Below are 20611 nucleotides of genomic sequence, written 5' to 3' on the forward strand. Positions count from 1 at the left end.
CTACTATTTATTTTTTTTCCATGTCACTGGAGTGCCATCCGGTGTCCACAATCTACCAGTTTTACACTACAAAAAAATACACATAATGCCAGTGAACGCGCTTTCAAAAACTTCCTCAAGTCATTTCATCTTTATCTCAAAAAAAAAAAAAAAAAAAAAAAAAAAAAAAAAAAAAAAAAAAAAAAAAAAAAAAAAAAAAAAAAAAAAAAAAAAAAAAAAAAAAAAAAAAAAAAAAACAACACACACACACAAAAACAAAAAAAAAAAAAAAAAAAAAAAAAAAAAAAAAAAAAAAAAAAAAAAAAAAAAAAAAAAAAAAAAAAAAAAAAAAAAAAAAAAAAAAAAAAAAAAAAAAAAAAAAAAAAAAAAAAAAAAAAAAAAAAAAAAAAAAAAAAAAAAAAAAAAAAAAAAAAAAAAAAAAAAAAAAAAAAAAAAAAAAAAAAATTTAAAATTAAAAAAAAAAAAAATAAAAAAAATTTATTGTTATATTTCAAATAGCAAAAAAAAAAAAAATGATTTTCTGTTAAATAAAAATTTTTTTTTTTATATTTCAAAAAGCTAATTTGTTTGGGGGAAGAAAAAGGTGTCACTCACACAACAAAGAGGTAAAACTAGAACTCTTCCATTCTGCATTAATTGCATACTCTGGTCTGATGTCTATAGAGACCTTCAGTGAAGTGCTTGTGGGGAGAAGTGTTCTGAGTGCAGCTTAGACAAAGTGCGTAGGATAAGTCTCGGCAAAGCCACTGAGGGAACATAAGAAAAGCGTGAATGAATCCTGTCACCCCAACAGCAGCAGCACTCAGTGATTAGGTATGCATGCGCGCACAGACAAACTTGCATCTTCCCATAGTCCTACAGAGGACCTTGCGAACCAAAAATCCTTCATTTTAAGCCTTCTCTCCAGATCTGCTTATTTCCACTGTTCCAGTTTGAGTGCTATCATTTACATTTAAATGAATATTTTAATACTAAAGCTGTGGATTATGAGGTTGAGGAATGTGTTTAGACCTTACATGTTGAAAGTTTCACTGTAAAACAAGGAATACAAAATCGTTGTGAAAATGGGATACAAGGCTAAAAAGAAAAAAAGATTGTACACAAGGCCTAGCAGTTACGGTTAGGAGCATGTTAACCTACAGTATGACCAACCATACAAAATACCAATTTGAAGTATATCCACATTTCATTGGCGATAAATTACTTTTTCAGACAAGCAAAGGCAATCACGATAGAAATCAATAACTTAAAAACATACCAATTATCTTAAATAATGACTGCATTGTTAACAAAACGCACTTGATTTTGCCAGAGCTTGTATAACACAATAATCATGTTAAAATAACAGCGAGACAATATACCATGAAGCTGCTTCATATTGTTTTTAAGTCACACCTAAATGTGTATCTTCACATACTTGTTGGCAAACGAATATCCCTGCTATGACCATGAATATTAACAATACCAAACATGACTCATAAGCTCTCCAAGGATAAAGTGGCGATCTGAAAGCTGCTCCAGCAGCAGAACTGAACTTCAGTCCAGAGTCGAGAGAGTCAGGAACAAAACTGAACACCTACAGTAACTAACTGCAGTCTACGGTTCATAGGTGGTGCAGCAGTTACTCTCCAGCCATTAACCACTGTTTTACTTCATGTTTTAGAACCGAATAAAGACTGGATACCTGTGTCTAGGTAAACATAGCAGCCACAGCTAAATATTACCGGCATGTGACCAGTGGCCAGTGTTAAATGCCTACCCTGTGTGTCTTTTTGTTGTTGTTGTCGCTTTGAACATTCACTTCTTCAGGGCGTTCGATAAATGTGGAAAAACTTGATTCAATAAAAACAATGTCTTTCCCTTCTGCGCAGCACAGACTCTGGTGCTAAGGGGCTAGTGCCTGGTGTGGGGCTTCATTCGCTTCCCTGCTAGAAGTTACCAAGTGAAAGGATTAGTCTCTGATATTTATCCCAGTACTTTGATGGGGACTAGAGTGCTCACTGGGGTAAAATTCTGGAGATAACTTCGTAATTTCCCATTCCTCTTGAATGGGTAATTACTGTTCACCATTTTTTTGTGTGTGTGTTTTATGGTCATAACCCTGACACTGTGTGTGCATATGAGTGCTATATAGGAAAGTTTGGGTTTCAATCCATGTGTTTCCTGGAGATGCATTCAAGTGCACAGTCCAATTGCATGTATATGAGCACCTGGGCATCCATATGTGCTGGATTAGAGCAGTTCATCAGGGTTGATGTCTGGTATGGGCTGTCTCCAGTAACAGAAAGAGCTGAACTCCGGCAAGACAAAGGCCTCGTTCTGCTCTTTACTCAACAGAGGGAACACATGCTCCACCAGCTCACTAAGCCTGCTGTAACTGTGGAGAAAAGGACCAGGTCAGGGAGACAGACAGAGACTAGATATAATAAAGCGCTAAATACCGAAAATCTGGAACTATTATATTTTAGCTTGCTAGCAATCACACAAAAACAAAATGCAACGACTGACTAAATACATACAATGCAAGATACAAAAGTAAAAACTGAGCAAATAACATTATTTGAAATTGTGTTCCTGGAAAGCTGACAAATAAATCGAAGTCCAATATACACTCCCCTTCTTAGCTTGGTTTTGTTCTGCCCAAACTCCTGAGGGAAATATCTGGCTCTTTAACTGCTAAATGCTGCTTCTGCGGGGGCAGTGACAGCAGTGAGAGTAAACTAAAACAATGAGCTTAAAGACACTACAAAAAGCTACAAAAAGATGCCTATTACTGCAGAGGAGCATGATAAATCTCTGTGGGTTCCTCACTACGACCTTACATGATGTAATCTGATCTATTGTTAACATAAAAAAATATTGATTAGTGCAGCTTTAAGCTAATGTTTCTATGTCGTAAGGTATCCCATTTGGTGGGTAATTTGTCAGATATTATACAGTACAGTAAGCGCACACTTGTGGTACTTATTCTAATGTACCAATGTCTTATCCTTCCTATCGGGGATCTCTACAGTGAGACAGACAGAACCAGTCAGTTAATGTACTTACGAGGACTTGTTGCCCTTGGTCTGCTCCTGGATCAGCTCTCCCTTGGGGTTGACTGTGAAGATCCTACACACTGGAACTCCCACCTCCTTATAGGCAAACACATCCTGTATGGGAACAAAATAGTTAAAGGCTCAATCTGTAATCCAACATTTACATAAAACAGTAGTAGCCACTTGGAAAGGAAAAGGAAAAAAATAAATAAATAAAAATAAAAGGACTTGCCCTGTGGACACATTGAAGATTATGTTTCCAGATGTTTGTAAGCCCAAAACAGGAGAGTGTTTTCAATTATAGCTATTTGTTCCAACAATTTTTTATATGATTGAAAAAATAGAGACTGGCCTTTTTAAAGCCATCTGAGAACACACTTGATCATGTCATTTTTAGAAAGTAGTTCTCATACGTAATACACACTCGGTACAAACTGACATAACCATATCAATAACATTAACCACCGACTTCCCGTTTGTGTTCCACCTAATGGCAATATTTCTAGACTGAATGTTTTGATGGGCAAGAGCAAGACTGTGTGTTTGTGTGCGTATTTATTTTTTGTTTTAGTTCCTTGGAGCGCGTTAAAGACAGACAGATGTTTGATGGCCGACCCAGTGCTTCATCTGGGCGTTGGTATTTATGCAGCTGAACATGGGATGCTGTGCCCAGCTTGAGCTCCTTTCCAAAGACGATGTCACATGGGACATACTCAGCTAGTGACCTCAGCTCAGGTTCAGCCCAGTACTGATTTCATATGTTTGTGTCTGTTAAGTGATCGCCAACGTGTCATGTCGATCTTGCAATACATCATGTCTGCATCACACTTCTGGAAAGCACAGCTTTCTGACATGTAAAAATGAGCGTGTTAATGTCTGGGAGGCTGACATCTTCAAACATTCATTAACTCACATTAGCTCTGTTCCCAAAGGCGGCGTAGAATGGCTGCTTGTTATGCTGGAACAGGTTCTTGATATCTGTAAGGCATTCAATCTTGAAGATCTCTGGTTTCTTCTCAATGACCTCCCTGAAGCAAACAGACAGTTTGATTAGAGTGACACGCATTCATGTGCTTACCATGGGTCAAGTCTGAATTAGAGTTTACTTTGCCTAATACATGTTCAGTTTCTCTCGAGTTTGCTTTTTTCCATCCGGTATATACAGTAGGTATATATGTGCAATATCAGTTAAAAATAAAATATCAGTTTAAAATCATTAGTTTAGTGTAGCTTTCCTGATAGGAAAAGGGCCATATAATGAATAGACACTAGACAAAAATCCACATGCTGTAGGTTGCTATGGTGACACATTAACCATGATGTACAAGGTAAAGGTCACAGAATAATCCTATTGAAATTATGGTATTATTAACATGGAAATACAGCAGAGCAGCTTCTCTGAAAGTTCAACTAGTAACCAAACAGAAAGCTGAAAGTGTTGACCTTTGACAGAGCATGGGGACAACGGAGTAAAAAACACTGACTTTGGCATTGTTATGCGCATAAAATGATAATGGGCCTATATGGCATACAACAAGGCAACATGGCCTGTATTTTTTTGTTTAAGGAGTAGGAATTAAGGAGGTGGGCACATTAATTGTAAACAACTGTACTGTAACAATATGAGAAGTGTTTAGTTGTTTAATTAACTTTACATTAACATATGCTTTCACAAATTATCTTCACATCCTGTACTACATACGGTTTACTAAAGGCCAATAGTTTTTGCATCAATTACCAGCTACATTGTGTGATGAATACATAAATCATGTTTGACTGCACTTGTAGTAAATTGCTTTGATTCTTTATGGTCTCCTATAATATTCCATCCACAGCTCAATGCAACGTGGAAAACAGCAAGTTGTCATTCTCCAAGTCTAATTAGCTAATTAAAAAAAGCGGTCAGTCGCCCATCAAAGGAATTGCCTTGGCAGCTGTCCCTGTCTGTAAAGACCGGAACTAAAGATAAAAAATAAAATAAGAGACAGCAAGAGAGACAAGCAGATTGTGCACATAAGTATATTTCTACGAGCCGATTGCAAGGCTACCAACACAGCTAGAAATTTATGAGTTTGAGTTTTCTGTAGCCTCAACAACCTCGGCATATGAAAGGCTTATGAAAGGCTTATTATAATGAATGGAGATTTGGAGAGGATTTGGACAAACTTGGCAGATATTGAATGTGAAATTAAGTTTGCAGACAAAACGGATTATACTTTGAAGGAAGACAAATATGGGATCGTTTGAAATCAGAATGAAGATTTGGGATAAGGAGGATTTATTGGTTGTGACGACTTTGGGAATAAGACGTATTTGGCTTTATGACACTGAAACTGGATGCCATTTATATTTTATGTTCTTGTACCTGTGGAAGGCAGAGAAGAGGCTGCTGGGAGACAGCATTAGAGGTCCCCGGGGTAGAATGGTGCCTCCATCATTGACCCACTGCAGGTAACCTCTTGTCATGTCAGCCATGCCAATAGCCCGCGCTGAACAGTACAAGAATTTGTAGCCGTTCCTGCCATCGGGGAGGAGAGCGGTGCTCATTAACGGTTGTTCCAATACAGTTTAATATGATGACCATCATTAGCAATTACTAAGAATAGAACTTTCAGATGCTTTCATAATGTGCAAATGTCATACCATCCATCCATTAGCTATACCCGCTATACACTTTTTAAACTCACAAAGGAACTACAATGAGAAAAGTGGTCCAACACTGACATGAAGTTTCATGGGGGTTATAAGTTTCTACAATAATTCTATCTTGATTATAGTTGAGCTTGCGGAGTCATCAATTTCAAAGCACCCCACGCAAACACTGGGAGGAAAAAAATCAACTCCACAGAGAGACGATTTGGAATCAAACCCAGACAGTGCTAACCACTGACCAACCATTCAACCTTCCTCTGTGATTAATCAGTGTTGTTGTGCACTTACTCAGCTACTGAGTGGTAGAGCTTGGCAATGCCCTGGTGGGTCCAGTCCTTCCCCAACTGTGGCAGGATCTGTCCAAACACATCTGACCTAAAACATTAAAACAAATACATGCAGATATTAGTGACATAAAGACAGATATATCCCCATCTGTTAGGTACGTCACTGAAAAAAGGGCCCTAAAAACGTAGCAGATGTAGAGTAAGAGAGTCAGAGAAAAAATGTGCTTGAAAAAAGCAGATTGGTAGTACAGACCGCTCAAAGGTCACATAAAGCACCATAACTACTTTACCATTTCATCATAAACAGAACATTACGGACTGTTCTCCACTAATGAGCATTACGGTCCCATAGGGCAGGCACGGTCTCAACCATAGCTTATAGCGGTGTGTGCTTACAGACTGAAATGTAAATGGGCTCATTATAGTTCCTGTGCTCTCTTCAAAGAAAGCCATGTACCACAGGTTGACCTAGAGGGTCACAGACATAATAAGCTTCAGTCAATCTGGACCTGTTTGATGTTGACCACCTATGAACCTATGAAACTATGAGTGGGCGTCAGGCAGACATCAGACTTACGTCAAAACAGATGGAGCTATCTTTAAGCTAATTAATAAGTTCAAAACTGGATTATGGACTTATTATCTGCTATTTAACAATGACTTGAATTTTTCTGTGTCAATGAGTTTGCAAAGAAAACTGCACAAGATGTTTAAGAAGGGAAATATAATGTTCTGTAAAACCATTTATCATCCTCCTTTCTTTCCTTTATTCCAATGTTCTGCAACGACTTAAAGTCACTGTTCGCTCACCTGCTGACCATCTCCGGTGATCACACTAGTCGTCAAATACGCAGGCCATTTATAGACATGAGGGACTAAAAATAGCATTGCACTTCTACACATGCTGTCTTGCTAATGTACAAATCACTTCCTTTCTTGCAATATGACAAAAAATGTGCAAAAAGGTTTCTAAAAAGAGTGTGAGTAACAGGTTGATTACTCCTCATATACATACCCAATCAATATTTGGTATTTATTAGGAGCATGTAGAAGCAGCTGCTATTATATGCAAACTAAGGGAAGCAAAATCCTATGTAATGGTGGAGAACCGATGAGCCCTGGACAAAGCATTGCAACAATAACAGTAATTTACTGTGCTGTTCAGTACTGACCACAAGCTATATAGTGACAAAAGTAGAATAACACCTCAGAGAAGTTCAGCACCGTTACTCTGTTAGGAAACTGTGAGTGACTTGGGGGCACGTACTTGGTGATGGTGCCATCAATGTCAGAGATAATGACTTTGTCGTCCCAGTTCCACAGGTAGATGGTGCCCTCGCAGCGGCATGTGCCCTGGTATTGGGTGGTGATGCTAAAGGTCACATCATTAGGTCCCTCCTTCAGTTTCAGACTGGCCTGGTAACACAAGGAAGACGGTGAAGGGAGGCACAGGCAATTTCATTCACCAACATGTGTTCCAACAGTAAAAACATTGCTGTCCAGTATGATTTGTTTTGCCACAGTAAAATGAACATGGTCTTCAGAGCCCCCTACAGACTGTAAGTGGAGCAAACACTATGCAGTTCATGGCTAGCCAGCAGAGGGGGCTCCTAACTACAAAATATAGCCTTTTTAAGTACAAATATCATTGAGTGCTCTACACTCCAGTTTGTAATATTATCAATCATCTATTCTGAAAACCAGCCACATTGTTATTTGAAAATTAAACAAATAAAAGTACAGCTTAATAATATTATAAATGAAATGCAATTGGGCGGTAGAATGCTATACCTTTAAATAAGTTGGCTAGGTGATTTTGAGGTAGAAAAACGTGTGTGTAAGAATATACTTACTATCTGATCAGAGGAGAGGCGTAGTGACTTCCTGTAAGTGTGTGGGCTGGTGTGGTGCTGACTATCTACTGACTGCAGTCTCTCCTGACAGGATGCAGCGCTCACCTCCTTGGCCTCTTCATCACTGGACGAGTCTCCTGCTTTAGGCCTACAAGGAAACAAAAAGCGTTATCTTTTTACTGTATATAGATAAATAAAGCCAAAACACCTTTGTTTGTCGACTTCTCACTATCTCACAATATAATGTGATTATGCTGAGTTGTCATAAAACAGATACATAAAGCTGTGTTTGTTATTTTTTTTTTACAATGTCATGCCAGAGTTCAACATGTCACTGAACTCACTTGACTTGACAGAGTATTAATAAACCTTTGGTACCACTTACTGTAAGGGCAGTTTCTCCTGAGACATGGAGGGTCCTTCCTCCTCCAGTTGAGACTCCTCCTTGGTTTCAAGCTTAGTCTCAGACTGGAAGAATAAAAAAGGAAAACATCCCAAGATTTAAAGTACATATAAAAACAAAAGACAGTAAATAAGAATGTGATTCTTACTAAATAAAGGAAACTTGTAGGAGTTTAGTTTGCAGTGCACGTTTTGTTTCTAATACTTGTGATAACATGTGCACACCTGCTTGATTGTACTATCTGCCCTTTTTCGCCAGAACCACCAGCGGCCTGACTTCTTTGGCATTTTCTCCTTCACCCAGGCCTCCTCTGTAGCCTAGGATAAAGAAGAAGACAATGATTTACAATGATCCATAATGTACTGACAACACAGAACAGAAAACCAAGTTACGTCACAGTTACCTTTGGTAAGTTCTTCTGAAATGCTTGTAGACTTAGGATCAAGGGTGCAGCTAGTGTCCAATTATAATATCTGAGAACACAGGTATTAGTTTAGAGACAATATTGACCTCACACTTACAAAATATACCTCCTGTACATTTCATGTGTGAAATAAAGGCGTACTTACCTATTTCCTATCTTTACTACCAGGTTGGGGTTATCTATTATTGCTGGATTTTCAGCAAATTCCAGATAGGTGATGATATGCTCCATGAACCTTTCTGCAAACACAAAAGAAAGAGGAACATTCATTAAAGACAGCAGATGAGAAGGTCAGTGGTGGTGAGTCATATCATCTTACTTAAAGCCACACAGAAAGGTCAGAAAACTTTTTCTTCCATCAGCCACATCAGCTGTGGGCTTCTAAAAAACACTTCCAGAAGAGTGTATGAGACACAAAAGACAAAGTACTGTCGGGATTCAACCCCAATAAGATAGATACTTGTAAGCTTAAAAGGGAAATGTGGGCACCAGCACTATTACCGTTACACATACCAAGCTGATTTTTTTGTATGGAATAGAGCCTCCACCAACAGTGGCTGGAGGCCTTCAAATGTGGATAATACAGTCAGGAAACTTTGTAGTTACACAACGAATTTAGTAAGTCTCTAATGGCTGATGTTAACTTTCTATCCTGCATTAAAGTACAACACGCAAGTGCACTTTGGGCTAAATTTTTTATGAGTGCCATTCTGGTGTACCTTTGGATATTTCAGCATTTTCTGTGAGGCCTCCACACAGAGAAAGAGTGACATCGGGGAGGTCACTAGCCGAGTCAGAAAGACACTCTGTCCCGCTGTCAGCTGCTGCACTGCCCACTGACTGTGGAGACTGGGAACCAGAGTGCATCTCTGAGTCCATCCAGTGCTTTGTCGCTGCCTCAGACTCACTGGAGCAACAAAAGAGTACAACATGTCATGATGCTGGTCTAGAGTTTGACATTTTTTTGCTTCGTTTAGTTTAAAATAGACGACATTCAGCTTTCCATTTTGTATTAAAAACAGGTCAGGCAGTGACATTAATTAGGTGCCTCTTTCATAATCTAACCTCTTAGGAAAATATCGTGCAGCAACATCAGGTTCAAGTACATTCAGGTCATCTAGGTAGATATCCTCGGGACCCTGATGCTGGCTCCTCTTTGGGACACCTTCATTCAACAACAGGAGTATATATCAGTTAATGTGCAGTCATAACTAACCAGGAGATGGCTGAAAAAGGGGTAATGGATAACCACCAAACGTACCTTTCTTCTTAGAGGGTGAATCGCTCTGTTGACTGTTGTAAGGGGTGGAGGTTGCCACACTGGGTGGCAGGACATCCAGGGGCTCTGTGGGGGTTACAGGACTCATAGATGTAATGGTGTCAACAGATGTGAGAGGAATCACGGGTGTTACAGTGGTGATAGGGGTGCGTGGCTCGGGCTTGACGATGGTACACACGGAAGAGGAGGCACCACCTCCCCTTTCAATCTCAGTGTCGTTCTCCATGGCCTCAGAGCTGAGGATGACGCGGAAGTGGGTGTTCTCTGATGGGGTGATGGTCACTGTTTTTAGTAGTTCTGGTTTTTCTTTTTTGGTGACCTGGAGTTTGAATATCAGCGGGGGAAAAAAAGTTACTAAAGAGGAGAGTATACTGAGAACTATGTACTACCTCTGAATGTTAGTGAAGAGGTGCTTACCCTGGTTGTTTCTGGAAACTCCCCCCAGGTCCACTGCATGTGGGACTCCGCTCTGAGCAAACACTCTGAGGGCCTGACCATAAGTTCAGAGTCACTCTTTGGGGAAAAGGCCTGAGACAAGCCATGACTGAAGGGATAGATAAACATAGGCAAACAATAGTCAATTTACGTGTCTCTGCCACACCCCCGCTTAAGGATATTTACAACAGGCTCTCCAAGAAAAAGGCTAGGAGAATCATTAAGGATCCAAATCGCCCAGTTAACAGCCTTTTCTCCCCACTGACGTTGGGAAGAAGGTAGCGGATACACCAGGGCAGCACTGGGAGGCTCAGGAGGAGCTTCTACCCTCAGGCAACTAGGATCCTAAATGAGGAAAGTGCCTAAGGCTGCATTCACAAACCCTGCAGTGGCCCTCAGACGGTCTGGCGAAAACGCAGGTCTTTTCGTTAATTTTGTATGGGGGTAGTGCGTTTAGGCAGCAAGGGGGTGGAGCCTGCGGCGAAAAGTTGAGACTGATTCAACTTTTGGAGAAACGCAAGCCGACGTCACCCTGTGGTGGCCAATCACGCAACCGGCAATCTTGGCAGTCCGTTTTGAGGCGGTGTGAGAGTCCTGTCCAGTAAACATCACTGCCTCTGTCGCTGCCACAAGAAAGTCTTAAAACACTATGAGGGTAAAAAACAAAACCCAAGCACTGAACTGCCCAGGAATCTCCGTAACAGCTGAATATTTCCTGCAACAAGAAAGCACAGTTCCTCCATCTCTTTTCTTTCTCTCTTTCTCCGTGAAATGAAGCTGCCTTCAAGTGCGGTCGGAAATGTCGAGATCTATTAATGATCTAACGGAAAACAATAATTGTGAAATAATAAGTCTACTTGTGCTGTATTGGGGGGTAAATAACACAACAGGACGCCACACAAATGGGCCATTTAAGTGACAGTCCCACCGCCGCACAACCCTGTGGTAAATCGCTTGCTTTGGTCTGAACGTGCCCTAACTGAATTAGCTGCCCCCCATTATTATTATTACTACCGTTTTAAATGCATAAATTGAAGGAACTGACAGATTACATTTCACTGAAATTAGATTAATTTTTTTATGATTTCACGTGACATACATTGTCTAATACATACCTGTCATTTGACGGCCAGTCCCCATCAGACAGTGGATAACCATCGAGGCTGTGTCTGGCTGCGGGTAATTTGGGGTCAATGTCTCGCATTGTGGTCACTGAAGGTGACCTAAATACGAAACGAAACAGAAATTGTAATAATTAATTCATCTCTATTTAAACAGATTTCTGCTACAACAGTGAGTATTGACCCTGAACCTACCTCGAGACATGTGCTGCAGCTTCCTCGTCAGAGCTCATGTCCATCTCAAAGATCTCTTCATTTTGCCCAGTGCTGGACATAGCAGCAGTCGTAGCAGCAGGTGCGTTAGCAGCAATAGCATTACCCGTCGTCACTGACATGGGCGGGGTCAGCTCCTCTCTTCGGGGGTCTCCTTTGTGCTTCTTCTTCCGTCTCTTCTTCTTTTTTGTGGACATGGTGTTCGGAGCAGGGAGCTCGGGTGGGTCCTCGGGGTCAGCGGGGTCATCCTCCAGATCTTTCGGTGCCCTGTGCTCAACCTCTGAGATCCAGAACAGGTGACTCTCGGTGGGGATTGGAGAGGTGGCCAGGTGGGCAGGGACAATCTGCTGAGAGATCAATGAGAATCTTGAGAATGTAGGAACTTAAGGCTTAAGATATGTTTAAACAAGTGCAAACCAAAGCAGCATTAATGACTCCAAGGTCTGTTCCTACTAGCCAAAGACTGAAGTCCAGTAGAACAGTGTTGTTACTGCTTAGTTGTTTTGCTGAGAGTTCGAAAAGCAGGTGCAACAGGTCAAAAGTAACAGCAACACAACAGTGGAGTAATTATTTCCTTACAAAAACATTTCCCTACACTTCTACGTCGCTCTAGGCGTTTACTAGGATGGCGAAGGCATGACCCGCCCTACTTTGCGTCTGATTGGCTAGTACTCGCTGCCTTTGTAGGGTAAACCAAGAAGAGACAGAGTAGGGAGGGCCATTCCTTCGCAATCATAGGAAAAGAAATCGCTCACTCTAGGCGTTAAGATGGTTGTTGTGTTAAGTCATCATGAGACACTGTGGTGCAGTCATTTTGGTGCAGTTTGCATAAAACCATGCTGAATCTGTTGTTACGACCATCCTTATGAATATGGGATTTTCTTCAAATAAATTCTTAAGGCATCATGCTTATGTATACATACATACATACATACATACACACACACACACACATAACTGTATATCAATCAAAGGGTGATGAAATTGGCTGCTAGGCTGAAACACAAACCACTGTACAAAACGCTGTAAACACTGCTGTATATCTCACTTAACTTCAGCTGCTATGCTTTACGCAGTACAAACAAATCAAAATTAAAGTTTGTGTTATTAACCTGCAACAGTATTGTTATTCAATTTATTTATTTTTAAATAGTGGGCTTCATTAATTGGATGCTCACATTCAGCTGCTCAGATTCCTGGACAAAAAAGGCCTCTCCATTGTCACCAAGCTTCATGTGCAGCTCTACCGGCTCTCCATTCACTTCGATGTCAATCTGGAAGAATTGGGCAGAAAATTAAAGAAATGTAATGGTACTTTTTATTAGGAAATCAAAATCATAAAGACAACACTGAAAATGTTTTTTGCCCGATCTGTCTAATCAGCATGTATGTATCCATCCATATACAGCTGATTATGCTTTTTTAATTAATTATTTAAAAAAACAAAAACAAATTGCGTCTTGTTTAATTATACTGTACTTCCAACATTACATGTCAGGCCACATAGAAAGCACGTAGCTACTTATAGCCCCCTCTTTCTCCCAGGGCTTAACAAAACCTAAATACTGTATGGGTCCTCTGGGCTTTCATTCTGTGGACCCTGCCAAAAGAACGGGGCCATTTGTGTTTCCCGGGCAAACCCCCAGTGGCCCTGAGGCCATTCAGAAACTTGACACCACAAAAGGAAAAACCAGATCATGTCCGGCAGAGACTACAGAGAAGGCACAATTTGACTCACAATTGCTCAGCCCAGTCTAACAACCAAAAAGCAAATCATCAATATTAATTCTCAATCAACTCCCACCAACATCATCTGTTTTTTTCACTCTGTTTTATCTTTGCCTTTGCTGATGTTTCTCAGCATCCTCAAGATGGTGAGTTATGGCTGGGAATTTGAAAGCCCAATTAATAATGAGCCAGAATACACGAGGGTCCTATTCAGCCTTTCACAGCCGGTGACAGGTTACTTTCACTTGGCTGACTTGTGGATTTGCCAAGACCATGCTAGATTATAGGAAGTAGGGTCAGTTTCTCTCTGAGAGCACTAGCAAATGTGACTTTTGAAGTTTTTATTTACTTCTAGCCAGAAGAAAGGAAAGTAGAGCTATTTATGCATAGCCGACTTTTTACTTATTGCCCCAAATGTTTTTAAGAATCAAAACAGTACTTTAAAAACATTTCTAGTTGCCAACCAAAGTGACTAGTGTATGGGCACAGACACATTATCCACATCCAAAATTTAATTAGGATTTGGCTGGAAACTACAGTTCCATTCCCACTATATTATATTATATATATATTTATATTTATATATATATATATATATATATATATATATATATATATATATATATATATATATATATATATATATAAAAAAGGTGTTGCCTTGTCTCTGCCCCCGCAGTAGAGCTCCTTAGTTTTTGTAGTGTTGAGCTCCAAAGAGAGCTCAACAAAAGTCTGGGAGAGATTGTTTACAACCTGCTGGTAGCGGGTTACAGCGTCAATGTTAGCCATGTGTGCAACCAAAGCAATGTCATCTGAACTCAGGGACACATGCATAACTGTTTTGTTACACAACAGCCCTTGTTGTTAAGGCCTTCTTCACGTTTCCTTCCCCTCCCACACATTTAAAGTTGTAGAGCTGTTGCTATAGGAACCACTCATTCAGTCCTCCCTCCAAACCCATCAGCATTCTGGGTAGGTGGTGAGACAGTGTCATTCCCCAATAAATCATCTCCCACTCTGATCCTGATTAATCTTTTTTTTTTACGCTATTTAAAATACGCAGCGTATTCGTTCAGCTGTATTTCCTTTCCCTGCTCTCCTCTGACTCTGACTCTGACTCTGACACACACAAACACACACACCCACAACCACACACACACACACACACACACACACACACACACACACACACACACACACACACACACACACACACACACACACACACACACACACACCAACACACACACACACAGAGAGAGAGAGAGAGAGAGAAGACGGCTGGCAAAATTCACAAGTTCAAGAAAGGTTGGTATCTCGTGAATACCTTTACATAATCACACATAAAAAAGTGTGATTAAAAAATATTTTATATTCTGAATACAATGTTGTCAGTGTGTTAATGTTGGCGTCCTGACCCTGAACTGGAGGTATCAGTCTGAAACAGAGCTTAACAGTGCGACCAGTGTAATTAGTTATGTTATTAATTTGTTTACAATATTTTCAGGCTGCTTCCCCCCCCCCCCCACCACTGGCCAAAATCCTGGCACATTCCAAGTGGGCTAACCCCGACTTTAGCCTAGTATAGGGCTTGCTGGCCCTGCTCTGGAGCAGGGTTGGCCCTGAGTTTGTGGGGTTATCCCCTGATTTTCTTGAAAGGAAGGTTAGTGTGACCGTACGTTCAGGCAGATGTCAACCAAGTACAAACACTCTCCTGATAACTTTTTAATCAAGCAAATAAGTGATAACACTAGTGTGGTGGACCATTAAAGTGTACAAATTAAGAGTCAGTAACCTAAAACTTAAAAAAATAATAATTTTAAAACCTAAAAATTATCTGGCTTAGTTTGAACATAATCTCATGCAGTACTAGCCACAATTACTGTACTAATGTTTAAGTTGTCTTGAAGACTGATCATGCTGTATGAACATTCAAAGTGTTCTTCTTCAAAAGGGAAACAACACAGTCTGTAGTTTGCACACACTCTTATATACACTCAATTATGCATTTAGAAATATTTCCTTATGTTGGTTCATAAATTTGGAAGCTTCTTGAAATGGAGCACAATAATTTTAATAATTACATGACTTCAAAATGTCAGTGAGAAAAAACAAAGAACAGTTTTACCACTTACCACTTTCTCTTTGGAGCGGAGTACACCCAGCTTGCCAAAGCGCACATGGAATGGTGAGCACTGGTAGGTGCCATCTCTCTGGCGGACAACCACAACATCAATGCAGCCCGACAACGTGGCCTGATTAATGCCCTTGTACAGTTCTTTGACAGTTACCAGCACCTGACCTGCCAGCTGGCCCACGTAGTTCATGGTGTCCGCCTGGAGGGGGGGAAGAGAACAAAATATTAGCTGTGTTAAGGGAAAGACAGGATGAGGAAGTATTGGTCAGCTAGAGTCCAGAAGACTGTTTTGGCCTGTAATCTAATAGTTTTCCACTTGATTTGGCACTCTCTCAAGTCCACCCACTGTTGTCTCTTCTTTTAAGGATCTTCTTCTTGACAGTCGATCGGTCTCATTTGTCTTTTGCTTTCATCTCTCAGCTCCCTCTCTGCCTGCCTGCCCTGTGGTGTCTGTTATCTCCTGACCTGATACAGACTGCCAGAGTGCCACTGTTACCCTGTCACTGGCCGCTGTCCCACATGAGCAATGTCAGAGAGGGGGCTGACGGCTAGGCTGAAACAATGAGAAGAGACAACCTCACACAGAGTTCCCACTGCCCTTCCTGTTTACATTCATAACCCTCTGCTAAGTATATGAAATACAATACTAAGGTTCATAGTTATGTGGCTATTTTTATATGGACTAGGATCAACCCTGCACATTTTGTCAAAGCACTTCTTTGTTGCTTGGGAGAAGCAGTTTCTAAGACTTTTTTTTTTTTTACATGCAATCTGTTCTAGCTACTAAATCAGAGAGAAAATTAGACACAGGCCTTGGTTAATCACACAAACTTTTCAGCCTTCCTGTGGCCTCTTTACTGAACAAGATTATTTGCAGTCATTTGTACACTGTGACACAGAGAGAGTGTACATTAACTTAGCAAACATGATTTTGTTTGTTCAGGCCAGGGTTAAAATATCCACATGTAGCATGATGATGGTCAATTTTATGTATGTGTGTTGCTCTGTCTGGATTTTCTGTATCTCTGAAAACCAGAAACAGTCTTGTTGCTATCAAGCAAATAACACATGGCAGTATACGTTTGGAGCATTATGTAATACACTTTCACTTTTATTTTGACACTACAGAAAGTAGCATTGCAATTACACGAAAGTGCAAAGCTCCTGTCCTTTGGACTGACACAGTGTTAACAACACCAAGTGCAGAGATACATAAAGACATAACAAGGCTCCAAACATCTATAAAGTTCATTATATAATAGGGAATATTATACGTTAAAAGCTAAAATTACCCTTACACAAGAGCTCTCTGGAAAGGTGCCAGCATTCAGTTAGAACAGTCACAGTCACATGTGACAAACATGCTTTACCTGCCTGCTAGCCATAGTCTTTTCCCTCTTTAAACTCAGAAGTAGAAGTAAACACAACAAGGAGCTACACTACACAAAATTACTTGCCGATTAGACAGGCAATACAGGCTTCATGACCCAGCCAGGATATTTTAGACCCTCCAAAATACACTTCAAACACTTTATCAGTGTCCCGCCCTCTTCTATCACACTTCCTAAAAAACAAACAAACAGTCTTGAAACTGACATCATCCATCTGATTTACTGTGGGCACTAGGCTTGGCCACAATAATATGGCAATAAATCCAAGAAACCTGCCAAACCCAACAATACTGGATGACTAACAGCAGGTATAGTAGGCCCTGTAGCATCAGGCCAAAGCTGTGACCAACTAAGAGACCTGTCAGCACTGACTCACCAAGGACCAATATGACCTCAGAGATGAGGACTCATCCTGTTCACTGTTGTCTGTGTTGCATCCCAGGAGCTCCCTGTCCCCCCAGGATCTCTGTCTCTTCATCACAGTTAGTAGAGCACCAGCTCTCTTACCTTACCCACCTCAGGATACTCCACTGGGACCAATGTTTTCCACCCTCAGATTACGATAATAATGCCTCCCTGCCATCCTGAATCCAATCTCAAATGTTGCCCACCTAATAACGTTAGAATAACCCTTCCAAGGCTAAATACCACTACACTGCTATCGGACGCGATTGTGCAACACTGTCATAAACTTTGTCGTCCTTATTCTGGATGTGCTCATTTAGTTAGCTGACAGGACTCAAAGGATTCAGCCAATGGGATGGCCTCTTTAAGGTGGCGGTGTATGGCTGATAAGGGGCAGCTAATTCATGTGAACGGCTATGCAATGTTCTTCTTTGATAAGGAGTACAAGCTCAGGAAAAAAAACAAGCAGTACTCACAGCTTGACGTTCTTGCACAGTCAGTCACATGCATGGCACAATCGTTGCTGCGTGTGCTTGTTATTGTGCGTGACTAATCGATTGGCTGCAGGAGTCAACCAATGGGACATTCAGTACATTGGACTTCAACATGTTGATCTTTTGTTGCTCATTACCCTTGAACTTTTTGGCATCCGAAACATGTGACCGCAAATGTTAACAGGTGAAAGTTCTGCAAATATCAAAAGGTATAATCTCCGCAGAGATTAGTCTATATTAAATATCAAGTGCTAATTTTAATCATATCGACATATAATACAGATGGAATGGGTAAACTAATAAGACTGTACTCCAAGCAATGATGAATTCAAAACATGTTTTTGTCATCGGGAGGTTTCCAGCATCCTCCTGCCTGGTTTAGCTTCTAAGTGAATGCCTAAGATAAAGATAATGCATGAGGTTCTTCCAAAAAGGCCTCATTCCCACTGTCCCATCTGCTAAGCCTTTTGTAAACCCTATCACACAAAACACAGGGGCCTACTGGGTGCAAGCATTGATAGTTCATCCCCCCCTGTGCTAGGATCTGTTGTGTGTTTCAATATGAATATTTGACAAGACTCATGCACAAAAAGCTTACTTTACTTTTAGACATGAAATGTTGTGTTGTGTACTGAGTCACAAATAACCAAGCAGTAACTGAATACACTAAGCCAGAATCAATGCCTTAAATAAATACAATCTGTACGTGTACCATTAAGAATTAAAAGACCAGCGTTATGGTCCTAGATCCTTTCACAACATAATTATGGTCTTGATCTGAAATGATCCAGTGCAACATTTGCTTTGACAAAATAATCAGTCCTGCGACTGTGCGGGCCAACCAGACAACACAAGGTTCATGTTACACTCTCTCAAGTATTAGGTTACACCAAACTGTACCAAAATGAGCCTACTTATTATGTGTGTAACATAAACCATGACAACCACAACCCCAGACAGACAGTGTTTGCTTTCATTTTTACACTATTCTGCAGTGCAAGAAAAACACCCTGTGAGAAAGAATAAGTCAAAAGCACCGTAAAGTGTTTGCTTTAAAAGCCAAGGTACAACAAATCCATTATTTATTTAATCATCCTCGGCTGCAGTAAGTGTAGGAAAGAGAAGTATGTACAAATGTTTTTCATGTTTGGTAAACTGCAATCCTCTTATCAAGCCAGGACTAAGTCAGGTAGCTTTAGCTCAGGTTATTAGGTACACCCAGTTTATGAACAGCCCTGCAATAAATCCTATCTTCATGAAGATAATAATGTTCATATACTAATATAGTTTTCTTGTTGAAAATATTTTAGAGATGTGTTGATTAACTTCATGGTAATGTAATGTGTGGTGCTGCAGTGCTGTTACACTGTAATGTGTTATACTGGTAAGTTTTTATTTTAATTATTTACATTTAGCCTAGTCTGCATAACACAATGCAGTGTAACAGCTTCACAAACTACAGCCTCCAAACACAAACACATCTCTAAAGCAACAAGAACCGCAGTCATTAAATAATAAGGTTGTTATATTCGACTTCACTGTTTTTAGCTAGCTAGTAAACATGTTATCTGAGAGTGCAAATGAGTTAAAATGAAGTGCTAATCATGAGCTGTCACGATATAATTAGCTAGCTAGTTAGCTGATCCAAAGTGTTTTGAAGGGTTACCTAAAACACGGCAGTGAGACTGACTTGAGTGTCAATAATTAGCTAGGTGACAGTATCAGTTTGGGATTATCTCAAATTACACATAAAGTAATGCCTTTTTTACGTTAACCTACTTGACATTTAACGTTACTGGGGTTTAAGTTAGTTTATTTAATTTTTTTAAATACCACCCACAGGCAGATGGTTTGCTTGGTGAGGTGGCAGCATTGTTTACAAGCCAACAACACTTTCTAACAGTTAGCTAGGCTTACAAACTACAGAACGTGAATTAACACACAAGATATATGCTAATTAATTAGCCGTAAATCTCACCGTTTTGGGGCTAAAAATGCTAATTTCGGAGATTAAAGCTGCCATATTGCTTGATTGAAATGTTACCAGTAACGTTACACAAGCGCTCTAACGTTAGCTACACGAACGGAAATAAACAAACAGAAACCAAAAACGGAATTTAAAATGATGTTTACGATGTACTGTAATGCTTGCCGTTAGAGATTTAAACCATAAACAGTGGGGCAGAAGATAGTAACGTTCAACAGAAAAAAAATGAATGGAGACGGGGCTCAGTTAGCCGCTAGCTAGCTAGCTTTAATGTTATCGTAGGGTTAACGTTACCGTAAAACGCAAACGGTGAAAAGGTAACAGGCTCACTGCTAACGCTAGCTGTCGACGGTTTCAATGAAAAGTGCTCACGTTAATATGTGACATGATGAATGAATGTCTCTTGGGTTAAATTCATCCATCGTAGCTAAAATAGCTACGTTAGCCATCTTACAGGCTAGCTAACGTTAGCTGGCAGTACAATCAGAAATATGCATTACAGCGGCGAACGGCTATCTAAAGGGTTGAACTCTGTAAATATTTACCTTTCGGTTACTCCAGCGGGATGCTGCCGATGAAGGACGTTATGATGTCTTCAGTGAGTCCCCATATTTCTGCCTGTGAAACTCCTTAGAAGTCTCCTGACGTGCCCGTGCCTGGACCACCTTGGCTGACTGGTTTGGCTCGAACCAGGGAGCTGAAGTTAATGGGACAGGGAGCCGCACAGTGGCAGCGCACTCACTCACTCACACTGTGTCTGTGTC

At 40.3% G+C, this 20611-nt stretch overlaps 1 protein-coding gene across 5 annotated transcripts; it reads right to left on the reverse strand.

Moving 5' to 3' along the window:
• Positions 1–584: 584 nt before the first annotated feature.
• lpin2 (lipin 2) lies at positions 585–20589 on the reverse strand. 5 transcript variants are annotated; one of them, XM_039816443.1, is made up of 20 exons: positions 20393–20589; positions 15569–15769; positions 12884–12979; positions 11688–12052; positions 11487–11594; positions 10354–10480; positions 9919–10255; positions 9723–9822; positions 9377–9564; positions 8803–8896; positions 8637–8706; positions 8458–8550; positions 8216–8298; positions 7831–7978; positions 7245–7393; positions 5979–6065; positions 5404–5556; positions 3952–4066; positions 3049–3152; positions 585–2377 (listed from the first exon to the last, which is right to left on the reverse strand). In XM_039816443.1, exons 2-20 carry the CDS (start codon positions 15758–15760, stop codon positions 2233–2235), a joined length of 2754 nt encoding a protein of 917 aa, XP_039672377.1. In that variant the 5' UTR covers positions 15761–15769; positions 20393–20589; the 3' UTR covers positions 585–2232. The 5 variants fall into 5 exon arrangements, with proteins under 5 accessions (XP_039672377.1, XP_039672376.1, XP_039672375.1 ...); XM_039816442.1 differs by lacking the exon at positions 20393–20589 and adding an exon at positions 17338–17654 and having other exon boundaries at positions 11688–12049; XM_039816441.1 differs by lacking the exon at positions 20393–20589 and adding an exon at positions 17338–17654.
• Between the last annotated feature and the right edge of the window lie 22 nt (positions 20590–20611).

Source organism: Perca fluviatilis, chromosome 11, assembly GCF_010015445.1.
Source record: "Perca fluviatilis chromosome 11, GENO_Pfluv_1.0, whole genome shotgun sequence".
Taxonomy (NCBI): Eukaryota; Metazoa; Chordata; class Actinopteri; order Perciformes; family Percidae; genus Perca; species Perca fluviatilis.

Excerpts from the sequence above, each read along its gene's own strand:
- lpin2 (XM_039816441.1), bottom strand. The coding sequence starts at position 17,439 with ATGAAGAGACAGAGATCCTGGGGGGACAGGGAGCTCCTGGGATGCAAC. Across the intron at positions 12,980-15,568 it reads TCCGCTCCAAAGAGAAAGTG|ATTGACATCGAAGTGAATGG; the intron begins GTAAGTGGTAAA and ends CAATTCTTCCAG. Across the intron at positions 7,979-8,215 it reads CAGGAGAAACTGCCCTTACA|GCCTAAAGCAGGAGACTCGT; the intron begins GTAAGTGGTACC and ends GTTTCCTTGTAG.